Genomic DNA, 12,903 nt, shown 5'->3' with positions numbered 1-12,903 from the left:
AGCGCACAACTCTTATACGTGAAAAAAATATAAAAAATTATAAAATAAAAAGTGAATAAGTAAATTAAGTGTATAGTCCCCAAAAAAGTCCAAATGATATTAATTTATCCACCAAATGAAAAAAATATAAAAAAATTATAAAATGAAAAGCGAATAAAGAAATTAAGTAAATTAAGTGTATAGTCCCCAAAAAAGTCCAAATTAATATTAATTTATCCACCAAATGATTCTTCAGACATCTCAAGAATTGTCCACCACGTGAAAAAATAGGAAAGAAGTGTTCCCCCCTCAGGTGTACTTGCTGGGGAGTGTACAGAATGAATGGGGCCATGTATCGTGAGATTTTGAGTGCAAACCTCCTTCCATCAGCAAGGGCATTGAAGATGAAACGTGGCTGGGTCTTCCAACATGACAATGATCCCAAACATACCGCCCGGGCAACGAAGGAGTGGCTTCTTAAGAAGCATTTCAAGGTCCTGGAGTGGCCTAGCCAGTCTCCAGATCTCAACCCCATAGAAAACCTTTGGAGGGAGTTGAAAGTCCGTGTTGCCCAGCGACAGCCCCAAAACATCACTGCTCTAGAGGAGGTCTGCATGGAGGAATGGGCCAACATACCAGCAACAGTGTGTGCCAACCTTGTGAAGACTTACAGGAAACGTTTGACCTCTGTCATTGCCAACAAAGGATATATAACAAAGTATTGAGATGAACTTTTGATATTGACCAAATACTTATTTTCCACCATAATGTGCAAATAAATTCTTTCCAAATCAGCCAATGTGATTGTCTGGATTTTTTTTCTCATTTTGTCTCTCATAGTTGAGGTCTACCTATGATGCCAATTACAGGCCTCTCTCATCTTTTTAAGTGGGAGAATTTGCACAATTGGTGGCTGACTAAATACTTTTTTGCCCCACTGTATTTTTCAAAATCCATGACCACAATGGATCTTTTTCAGTGGATTATATTATACACATTTGCCTTTTTCATCTGGCCTGGATATATCAGACTTTATATTTATCTAATACCGCATACTGGATCGGAATCTCAGGCTGCGGCCCTTAACGTTTGATATTATATCTGTCTGGTTTACTACCTATAACATGTAATAGGTTGTGCATGCATAGCAGTCTGCTTCATTTTCTTGTGTATTATACGGCGCATTTGGTGTGTTGGTGGGTTAGCTACTACATCTACCGGGGTCTGGGGGGTTGGGGGTGTCAGTGGGCCGGTGTCTTTTCCTACCCGCCCTCTGTCAGTGGGCGGTTGGTCAGGTTTTTTTCTGGGGAGGGTCATTGTGGGAGGAGCATTGGGGGATTGGAGGAGTTGTGGAATTAGGTGGTTGAGTTTGTTTGGGAGAGTGGGGGGTGGCTGGTTTGTGGAGGGGTTTAGTTTCCATCAGAGAGGCATACACCCAGTGGACATGTTTTCACCATCGTTCAGTGTCTGACACAGGAGGCCCTTCCTCTCTGGAGGTGAGGGGCCCTTGTGATTGGGTATGTAGGCCGGGTCTCCGATGCAATGTTTTACTGTACATGTTATTCATTAGTAAACAATTTTTGAGGTTAGCCTTTTAGGTGTGCAGTTTACTTTCTTTTTTCTTTGTGTTTGCCACATGGTTTAGGTAGCATCCTTCCAGACATTCTGGTGGCACCTCTTGCATATCCCTTTGTGAATTACTGTGGACTCCCCAGCTTTCCCATTTCTTCCCTTCCCTTTTTTGGTATAGACGATGTACATCATCCAGCCTTCTCCAGGTTAGGGGCGCCACTCCCGCGACCGCGATATCCAGACTGGATTCTGGTACTCGGAGACCAATGATCATGTAATCGCTATGCAATCAAATGATCACAGTGTTAACAAAGCAGTTATGAATGAATTCATTCATAACAGCTGTGTTTCCTATGCAGTGATTGACCCACAGCTATCACATGGTACCTGGGCCAATCACAGCGCCCTATACCCTAGCATCCTAGTGATCACATTTGTCATGACTGTAACCCATTCATGACAGTTGAAAACTTTGCTGTTACAATGATTTTCATTTGTCATTCGGTGGGTATTTGTACTGTTCTGGCATTTCAGGGCCTCAAGAAATGATTGGATCAGGATTAATCAGTTTTGAAATACATATACCATAGTTTGTAGACGCTATAATTTTCAAACAAACCAATTAATATACACTTTTTAGGGTTTTTTTTTTTTACCAAAGATATTTAGCTGAATACATTTTGGCCAAAATTTATGAAGAAATTTGATTTTATTAGATATGTTTTATGACAAAGTAGGAAATACAGTTTTTTAAAAAAAATTTCAGTCTTTTTTCATTTGTATCGCAAAAAGATGAAAAACCCAATGGTGATCAAATACCAACAAAAGAAAGCTCTTTCTGTGTGAAAAAAGTTCCAGAGCTCAAGTGGATAACATTGGGGGGGGGGGGGGGTCCATAGTCTACAGGGAGAGCTATCTGATAACAGTAGAGCAAAGGCAGAGAACACCTTCCCTTTTCTATATCATGGAGGAGGTGTTCTGTAGAACGTGTAGAGAACAATATTAACTGAAAATAAAGCCCAGCCAGGGGGTACAGAAAGTTAGCAGCTCTCAAGTTATCTGGCAGGATTACCAGATTATTTCTGCGATTATTGAACAGATATAACAAAATGCTTTCAGTGGTATATTTAGCTGACCAAAAGGGAGCAAATATGAGAAGATCATTGCTACGTGATAGATACACTGTAAGCAAGTTCCTTCAGTCTGTAAAACAAGCCTATAAAAAAACATACTTATATCTAATTTATTAGGAGCATTAAATAAAAAATGTACAAACATTGTGATCACCTGAGTCCATGTAGGATAAGATACCCGTTTTTTTTGTTTTAACATAACAAACAATGTAAACATCACTATGACCTGTTGGTGGACATTTCTGTTGCACAACTGTTAGTGCTGGAAATATACAAAAATAATCACTTAAAGGAGTGTTTTTATTTATTTTTTTTTAAATTGCATAGCAATTTACCCAGTGAACCCGTGAATTGGGGAAAAATTAGCTTTTGGGCTATTTCCTTTGCTGATCAAATGTTATTATTTTTTTTTTTATTTAAAATGAAGAATACTGCATTTGGCCAATAGATGGTGCTAAGTACTATATACATTTCCTATAATACTTAGCACCACCTAGTGGGCAAACGTGGTATTTTCCATTTTAAAACAATGGTAGATATTTGCCCAACTCAGGATACAGCCTAAAAACATTAATTTCTTGCCTCATTCTCATAAAACAAATAGTACACACACTTTTACTGGGTGAATTGTTCCTGTTTTGAAGAAGAAAAGTGTGCACTTCTCTGTAGGTTGTCCATACTAATGCACTTAGCGCTTAGCTCCTTCAGTGTATAGTTTTTATATTACAGGCGATGCGCTTGTTTCCTCGCTGTTTTCTAACACTCCGCTAAGTGGTGGCCTTTTTCTTCTTATGCTGCGTCCGGTGGAGATGAGGTCTCCATACCCTTTCTGGTGGGAGAAGGCATACGCAGAACGGCGAAGGGAGGTGCCACGCTGGAGTGTGCCGGTGGCTTTCTGAGGTAGGGGTTCTTTCACTCTGTATTTCTCCGGATTTTTAGCAACCTTCAGGAGAAAAATATTTTTCATCACGTTAGAAATACGTTACTATTCAGGACTGTCCACCAATAATAAAGAACACCTAGAACTGAACAGATATAGAAACTAAAAGGAAGCAATCAGCACATGCATTTTATAGACCAGACGTCTCCAAACTTTTACAAATATTGCCAGGACAAAAAAAATCAGTTTTATAAATTACTTGGAACATTTTTGCAATCAGCATGAAATGATTCAGAACAACAGAAGAAAAATAACTTTAGTAAAACAAAGCAAAGAAATTCTAAATAAACTTAAGCCATTAGTAAAGGTCAAATAAAATACATTCAGTCTGCATTTTTCTCATCAGAGTCCCCTTAAAATCAGGGTCCCCATCAGAGTGTCACTTACTTGCAGGGGGGTTTTTCAGCAGGAACGCGGGGAACGCAGTTCCAGCATCTCCAGCACTGAATGTGTGTAATGGCAAGGGGTGCTGGGGTGTGCTGGAGGATCTATTGTTGCTGACTGCTGAGGGATCTATTGTCTTTGAAGGGGATCTATTTTTGTGTGATAAAGGACCAGAACCAGTCCACCGTTTCTATACCCTCTGTGTTTATATTCCAGAGGAGCATGTCTAACCATTAGAAGTACTTCTCTAGGATCTGACTAAAAGAGGTATAGAAAGGGGGACTGGGCCTGGTCCTAGGAGATAGGGAGACCCAACCATCTCCTTTCAGTTATCTACTGGATGAACCTCTAGAAGTGACCAACTAAAAAGTGGTGTTTTCCACTCTAATACCAATTCTGTAGAGGTAAAAGGATGGTATGTTGGAAACTAGGACAATTAATATATCTTGTCAAAAACTAAAAGAAAGAGGACTCTGGACCTGTGCATAAACCTCCAGTTGGAAATATTTTATAATGCAAGTGGGTGAGTATAGATGTAGAGACTTATGGCAGAATGGCGGTCTAGGCAAAGTAGCAACTCCCCCCCATCCCTTTGGTTGACATTGATAAGAATTGCAATAGGCACAGAAGGCCACTTTGCATTGTTGGTACTTGCAATGCCCCATTCAAAACCAACTGCCTACAAGTACAACTCACCCCCAATTGCAATACCCGTCTGGTTTACTGCAGGAGTTGTACTTGGGTTCCCTATACATCCACCAGGACCGATGCTACTGCCCAGGTTTCTTAGTGAATGATCTGGATCTCTTGATGAAGTACATTGTAGATCATATAACTTAAAGTTAATTTAAAACTACATATCCTTACACTGACAAAGCTTCAGTGATTTCACTGCCTAACAGATAGGGTTGTCACACTGCTGAATTAAGTTACAATTCCATACATCTGCTGGAAGGATCAACTGGTACTAAAACTATGTTATGGGGGGACTCAAATACAATAAGGACTCATTTGTGCATGTGCAACACATGGCAATGCACCTGCTCTATCTGCGGTGCAATGCAGTGCCATTCATTTTTCTTAGATTTGCTTCAGCTGGCCAAATGAGGTGCCGTCTATCTTAAATCTAAGCGTTGGACCTTTTCCTTAGCACTGCTGATGTATTTTTTTATTACTTTGCTTGCTATATGTTACATACCTTTTCGCTTGCAGAAGGCTTGACAAGCTTCCACAAAAATCTCACTGCCAGCTCAGGAAGAAGACATATGCCTGTAGCTAGAATGATGATCAACCAGATATAGGGTTGTCTTAAATCATTTGTGATCACCCCTAGTATGGAATAAAAGAAAATGGGGGAAAAAAACAGTGTTATAAATTCAACCAAACCATGTGGGGTTACTACTGTTTAAAAAAAGGAACAAACTTTGTATACAATTGCAATGGCCAGTATTTAACCATGCAATCTATGTGCTTCTGTGCAACTAATCCTTGTTCTGTCAATATTCCTAATTTTCTGTGCAGCCAATCCCTGTTCTGTGAATATCCCCTGCTCTATCTTTTTATCAATACCTTTTATTTCTCTAGAGTCTCAAGTGTGCATCATGAAGAATGACCTCTGTCTGAGCGCTAGGTTCCCTAAATGCTGCTTGCTAGGTTCACCTGCAAGTGCAGCTGCTACTAACCTGGTAAATTCACTTGGACACCATGTATGCCATTGAGGGAATGGTAGGGATATGCTTGCTTTTCCTGTAATGTCAGAGTATAAGCTGTGGGGTGGGGAAAGGCCCAGGCAGTAGGCACTCAGAGGGAAGGCATGGCATACACAGTGGTGCAAGATGCAAAGTTATATCATCAAACTGTTTTAGACACAGTAACAGAGTCTAATCAGCAGTATGAATCAAGCGGCAATACTCACAGCAGTATACGGGACTTGCAGAGAGTGGAAGAGAGCTGTACACAGAGGCTGGCAGCACCTGGTGCAGAGAGCACCTGGAAGGCAGATGCAGTAGGCACAAGTTCCACAAGGAGTTCTGACAAGAATCCCTATGCTATCGCTTCTCCTCGGGAACCTTTTCCTACGCTAGACACTCTCCCTGCCTCCTGTTCCTAATGTAACCACATGTAGAATTCACACCAACTACCATGAGCTAGGATTTTTATATAAGCTCTGCCCTCACTAGTGATGGCCTCAGAGATCAGCGTCAATTGGACAGCAGCCCACCCGATGATACATATGGAGGCCTAAGAGGAATGGGTATTCCTCCTGTCTTCCACTTTCCCTCCAAGGCGGATGCAACAGCTCCGCCTGTGTTGGGAGGTCAGCCTGCACCTGTCTACAAAGATATTTTGGATATCCTGGTTGTGCTGTGTTCTACCTCCATGTTCTAAGCCCACTGAAGTGGTTCTTACCCTCTCTCCCTTAACTGACAGCCCCCTGGCAGAATGTTATCCTTTTTATTTTATACTAGCATTTTCCAGATGTCTACAGGCTATTCACAGGACACACAGGCTCCTCTTACTTCTTGGGTGTTCTCTGGAAATAGATAGTCCTAAATAATACAGAGGGGAGCACTGATGCGTCTACATCAGTGCTGTTCTCTGTTTGATTTTATTTAAGTACAAGGTGCCATAGTGATGCCACCTCCAGGGGGTGGATCCACAAAGCCTTGCACTCACAAGATTTCCTCAGTCTTCTGGGTTGAGTGACACTGAGCATTCAGCCAGGAAAACTGAGAACATCTAGTGGCGAGAAACAATTACTCCAAGGGACAGTGCCGGAGTGCAGGTAAGTAAATAAGTGTTTATATCTGCTTGCCACATTTGGGGCCCCATTAATAATGATTGGCACCATAAGCATGACAGCCTGTTTTGCTGGTTTTGTATGGATCCAGGTGCCAGCGATATTTTGCAGGGACATTTTCAGATAAGACTATGATTAATCCTTTTTTCCTAGTGCCCAGTACTGGGAGTGCTACATCACTTCCTGTTAGCATGGTGGATCAAGTTCTTCTGACAGCAGAGGATCCTGGATCTGTAGTCCTACAGCCAATACATCCTATATTCCTGAGTACTAATTGAACTACAACTACCAGAGAGCTAGTGAACCAGAAGGTTGAGAGATATATATTCTATAGCAGATATATTCTGCTGCAAAGGACTGGCTTGCTTTCTGGGCGTGGGTTTCAGAGCTGAACACAGGGGGACTGCTGTTCTCCTCCAGAGACAAATTGTTGGCCTACTGCTCTGAGACTCTGCACATCAGTTCAGCACAGCGGTGATGCTAATCCCCACACCGGGATCACATCAGCTTCTCCGCTTCAGGACTGTTACTGTCCGGTCTTCACACAGACATCTCTGCTTGCTGCACTGACAGGCCGTCAGGCAGTAACTCTGCACTTCCCTGCAAACAGCCAAGAGCTTGGGTAAGAACTCTCGTTCCTAGGAGGCGGTGCTGTCCATAGGATTGGTGAGCAGGTGGATGCCCAATCTCTTTCTGTCATCACTCTAGAGACACTGCATGCAGACACCTTTACACCTCAGTATCAGGAGATCTTTGCTTTGAGCAGTACCACAGCCTATCCGTTTCACTTCACTGAATTACCAGTATTCATTACTGTTTATGGACCCCACCATTGCTAGCACAAGACAACGGACACCATCATATCAGGAACTTTAAGCATCACAGGACTCAAGTTTCAGTCTCTAGTTAAAGGGCCCTCTTCTCGTCTAAGGCTATTGTTATTCAAATTAGGATAATTGTATCTATTTATGCCAGAGTATATATTTACTGTACATAATTCTCTGCATTATTATTATACAGTATTTATATAGCGCCAAAAGGTTTGCTCAGCGCTGTACATTATAGTGGGGGACAGTACATGAGACAATATAGTAACAAAACAATCCACGAGGGGTTCGAGGGCCCTGCTCTTTCGAGCTTACAATCTAGGAGGGAGGGGATAGTGGTACAGGAGGAAGTGGCTGTGGGGGATGGAGTGGTAGGAGGAGTGGAGGAGATCGGCTGTTAAGTGAGGGTGGGGTAGGCTTCCCTGAAGAGATGGGTTTTCAGGGTGCGCCTAAAGGTGAGGAGGGTAGGTGACAGTCTGATGGATTGGGGTAGTGCGTTCCAGAGGATGGGGAAAGTCCTGGAGAAGTCCTGCAGTCAGGCGTGGGAGGAGGAGACCAGGGAGCTAGAAAGTAGGAGGTCTTGTGAAGAGCGAAGAGTACGGGTTGGGTGGCATTTGGGTATCAGGTCGGTGAGGTAGTTTGGGGCAGCGTTATGAATGGCTTTGTATGTCAGTGTTAGTATTTTGAATTTAATGCGTTGGGCAATCGGAAGCCAGTGGAGGGAATGACAGAGGGGGGTGGCAGAAGAGGAGCGGTTGGTAAGGTGGATGAGTCTGGCCGCTGAATTCCGGATAGACTGAAGCGGGGATAGCCTGTGTTGGGTTAGGCTGGTGAGAAGGAAGTTGCAGTAGTCCAGACGTGAGATAATAAGGGAGTGAACGAGTTGTTTAGTAGTGTCTGGGGTTAGGAACGTACGTAATTTGGAGATGTTGCGGAGGTGGAGCCTGCATGAGTTTGCCAACGATTGGACATGGGGTTGGAAGGACAGGTATGAGTCTAGAGTGACACCTAGGACTTTGGCTTGCGGGGTGGGACTGATGGTGGCGTTGTTGGTCGTGATGGAGAGGATGGGAGGGGGGCGCGGGCTGGGGGGAAAATTAGGAAAGGTTCAATTTGAGGAAATGGAGCGACATCAAGTCTGATATGTCGTTCAGTAGGTGGGCGATACGGGTGGAGACTGAAGGGGTGAGGTGAGGGGTGGAGAGGTAAATTTGCGTGTCATCGGCGTAGAGGTGATAGTTGAAGCCGTGGGAGTGTATCAGTTTGCCGAGGGAGGAGGTGTAGATGGAGAAGAGAAGGGGCCCAAGGACAGAGCCTTGGGGGACCCCAACAAAGAGGGGGAGGTGGTAGCGTTATAGGAGCGTTGGGATAGATAGGAGGAATGCCAGGAGAGAACGGAGTCTCTGATGCCAAGGGAGTGTAGTTTATTAAGGAGAAGGAGGTGGTCAACTGTGTCGAAGGCCGTGGAAAGGTCGAGGAGTAGGAGGACTGAGTAGTGGCCATTAGCTTTGGCGGTTAGCAGGTCATTAGTGATTTTGTGTAGGGTGGTTTTGGTGGAGTGTAGGGAACGGAAGCCAGACTGTACTGGATCGAGGAGGTTGTTGTCAGTGAGGTGGGAGCTAAGGCGATTGTAGACTAAGGAGCTTGGATGTAAATGGCAGCACGGAGATGGGTCTAAGGTTGTTCACCATTGGGGTGTCAGTGGCCTGGAGAGGAGCTGATAACTCAACAAGCCTTTTCTTCCCCCTCTTACTGCTGGTGTGGCAGTATAATAGTTGAAGTTTATTACTCATGACTGTATAATTTGTCAGACATTGCTAATTGAATTTTTCTATTTTATCAGTGTAATATTTTTATGCGTTAACTTGGGTTTTATATCCTAAACCCATTATTCTTATGGTCTACTCTCCTTTGAACAAGAATAATATAGAAGTGTTACTAAAGAATTGTGTCTCTTGCATTATTATCCTATACTGTTGAAATATGTCTGATCCCAGAGTGTCACAGGTGTCAGGAAGCTTGCAAGGTCAGGGCAACCACTGGGGACAAACATTATCAAGCGGCCCCTGTTGGGGGGTAGTGCTACATGTAAATGCATTTATGCAAAGTCACTCAATTTTGCACATGACCACAAAACGCTATAGTGTGACTGCACAGACTTTATGGGCACCACATCACAAAATTTACTTAAAACAATTGTGTGAATGCAGCCTTGGGGATCAGGAAGAGTACAACTATGCAGGTTCTAGAGAGGCAAGCAAAAAGGAAAGAGGTGTGTCCAGATAAAGAAATGGGCAGTAACTCTTCTTCATAAAGACGTAGACATACTGCGGTTGGGTGATTATAAAGCTGCATCCAGGACACCCATCATAACATCTACTGTATGTAAGCTTACTACTTTGTGATTAAACATACCCGTCAAAAGTGAGGTAATTATTTGATGCATTCCACCACTGTGTAAGTCATATGTAATTGCAAAATATAATACGATGGATCCAAAAACCGAAAACACAAATAAAAAGCTCCAGAATGCCATTATTATCATAATCTGCAGATAAAAATAAAAATCAGACATTAGCAATTTCATTTATACTCAGGAGACTTTCTTTAATCAAACCCTTCACTCTCTAGAGGGTTTCAATGATTTAAAGAAGCATTCCACATATGGATAATTTTATACATAATTACATCAGACCACCTTGGACCAAAGTGACTATGTACATACCATATGTAGAGCCCCCCTGACTCCCCTGAAGACAGTATAGTACCTCCAAAGGGCAGGGAGCGAGCTATCATTTACCCCAGGGGTGAGTCCATGGCTAGAAAGGGGAGATTAGAACTGAAATTAGACACCAATCACTTTAGGTCTTTTTCAAAGCTTTAATATTGAACTTGAAAAAGAATGGGAGTGGAGTGTTTGGGGTTTCAGATGCCACATAGATCACTTACAGACTTCTTGGATTCCAGAACAAAGTCCAGCTTCACAGTGTCACAACCTTTAAGTTGACCCAGCAACACCGCAAGCACATTTTCAAAGTCTAGTACGTCCTCCAAGCAAGTCACCAGGCCCTTCTGAGAGACCAGTCTTCATCCTGGCTCTCTCCAGCAAGGGGCCTCCCCTGGATCTTCTCACCTTGGCTTGGCTTCCTCCACGCTGGGCAGGAAAGTTTTAGGACCACTTCAAAGCAGATACACCCAGACAGGCTTTTGGGCCTAAGCATAGAACTCTCTCCAGCAGCATCTAGTCAGGCCTCAGCCTGAGGTAGGAGAGCCAGCACATGGCCCACTCCAAATATATGTATATCCTCCCCCAGAATGCACCAGTGGCCATAGAACCTCCTACTGAGCTGTCTGGAAGAAATAAAAATATTCATAACTCAGTCTATGTGTGCAATCTCCTACTATGACCTGTGGTACCAGTGACACCTGGTGACAGTAAGAATTGCACAGTCCTGCTGAGATTAGGGGAAAGCCAGATAAAGAAACTGTATAATCCGCCTGAGCCAATTACAGCCCAGCTTAAGGGGGTCACACACACCTAGCTGATCCTCCTAGAAGCTGGAAATCACTATTAGACACCTCTACTCCAGTGATCTTCACTTGCTTCTTTATCGCGTGCTGAGTGCAAATATCAAAGAATTGTAATGTAATTATTTATATACCATACCCGGCTGATGCCCCTGGAAGTTAGAAATCACCAAAATAGACACTGCTACTCCAGTGATTTCTACTTGCCTGATACATTCTGAAGACGAGGTTGGTCAATTGGCACAGCTACCATTCAAAGAATGATTTGCATTTTCTCAATAAATACAAAGCATTTTCTGATTGGACAAGGTGAAGAGGTGGGGCAATGATGTCCTACTTACACATGACTGAATGATGGAGGTTAGCAGAGCTTCACCTCATTCACCAGGCTCTGGGGAAAGTTACCTTGCAAAATGAACAGTCTCTTTGTCTTTAGTAAATCAACCCCATGATGTCCACAGTAGTGATCCTGCTGCAGTGTTTAGGGAGCACATCAGGGTTGATTTACAAAGGGCAAGTGGGTTTTTTACAGAATATAACTAAGAAGGAAGAAAGTCATCAAGATAGTCATCTGAAAATAAAATGACGAATGATGATAAAGTAAGGTTACCAGATTTTAAAAATGAAATCAGTGGACAACCTGACCATGCCCACATCTTTATTTGTAGCTACAGAACTTTCACCAGAGCTTAGTGAATGAGTTGAAGCTCTGGTGCCCTCCATCGTTCATTCATGTGCAAGCAAAAATGCTGTTTCTTTCCATGAATGTTGTTGGGTATTCTCTGCAAAATGAAATGTCCCAACATTCACGATGCTCTGGGGGAACATTTCCTTGCAAAGTGAACAGCCTATTTGCCTTTAGTAAATCAAACTGTATATCTACAATCTGCAAACATGGAGGTACATGACAAGGCCATTATAGAACAATAGTGGCATCTCTAGCATGTGCACATTGTCTTACAGAGCTGCAATATTTCCTTGAAAAATATAAAAAAAATATAAATACCCTGACAAGGTGCTGCTTGTTTTTCTAGTGTAGATTAAATGAACACTCCATTTACACATTATGTATGAGCCTTAAAATCTCCATATAGAGGGCTTAGCCTTTCTTGGCTAAGCCTTCCTTTTCTAAGCCTTCTATTTCATCCTGGCATGATGGAGTGTGCCCTTAAAAAACAGTTTCTACTAAATACTGGATTTCTGGGAACATCATCTAATCTCTTTGCTTCCCATCTCCTCCAATATGAGTCTTTCAGTCTCTTAAAGCAAAATTTCTGTTAGCTATGCAAAAATGTTGGCGGGGAGGTGACCACAATGTTTTTATTAACTCCAGCAGGGAAAATGGTGTCAGCCCAACTTTCCCATACCAACTCTAGTGGCCCTTGTCTAGGATCTCACAGTAAGTAAAGCTCTTATGTCATAAACATCCATGTTCCATGTTAAAATAAACATACCTGGAAATTTACAATGATAATAACAATGGTGGCAGTGGTAAAGGCAAGCGTTTGATAGTCCGAGTTTACTTGTCCATCCTCTTTTACCATTTGCCAGAAAGCTCCATATGGTATGAAGAAGATGACAACAGAGGTCAGTGTGCCATGGATCAGAGTTAGGAAGAACTTCCAGTAGTTGAACAGTTGGCCTTTCTGTCCCGGAATGTACAGGCATGGGCATTGCATGCTCTCCTTGTCGCTGACATCCTTATGTACAGAGAGAAGTAAGTATTAAATGTCTTAAACA

General features: G+C 42.7%; 1 protein-coding gene across 1 annotated transcript in view; it reads right to left on the bottom strand.

The window, feature by feature from the left end:
* Window positions 1-2,241: 2,241 nt before the first annotated feature.
* LOC149457640 (phospholipid-transporting ATPase IC-like) overlaps window positions 2,242-12,903 on the bottom strand; it is a 135,801-nt gene continuing 125,139 nt past the window's right edge. The window contains exons 25-28 of the mRNA XM_089683445.1: window positions 12,618-12,863; window positions 10,051-10,183; window positions 5,207-5,337; window positions 2,242-3,627 (exon numbers count right to left, since the gene is read on the bottom strand). Coding sequence (XP_089539571.1) covers window positions 3,403-3,627; window positions 5,207-5,337; window positions 10,051-10,183; window positions 12,618-12,863 — 735 coding nt within the window. The 3' untranslated portion in view covers window positions 2,242-3,402. The remainder of the gene's footprint in view (window positions 3,628-5,206; window positions 5,338-10,050; window positions 10,184-12,617; window positions 12,864-12,903) is intronic.

This window comes from Staurois parvus, unplaced genomic scaffold, assembly GCF_062004578.1.
Source record: "Staurois parvus isolate SC_StPar_1 unplaced genomic scaffold, SC_StPar_1.0 ptg000310l, whole genome shotgun sequence".
Classification (NCBI taxonomy): Eukaryota; Metazoa; Chordata; class Amphibia; order Anura; family Ranidae; genus Staurois; species Staurois parvus.
The sequence above is the reverse complement of the archived record's forward strand: the minus strand, read 5'-3'. Positions and strand labels throughout refer to the sequence as shown.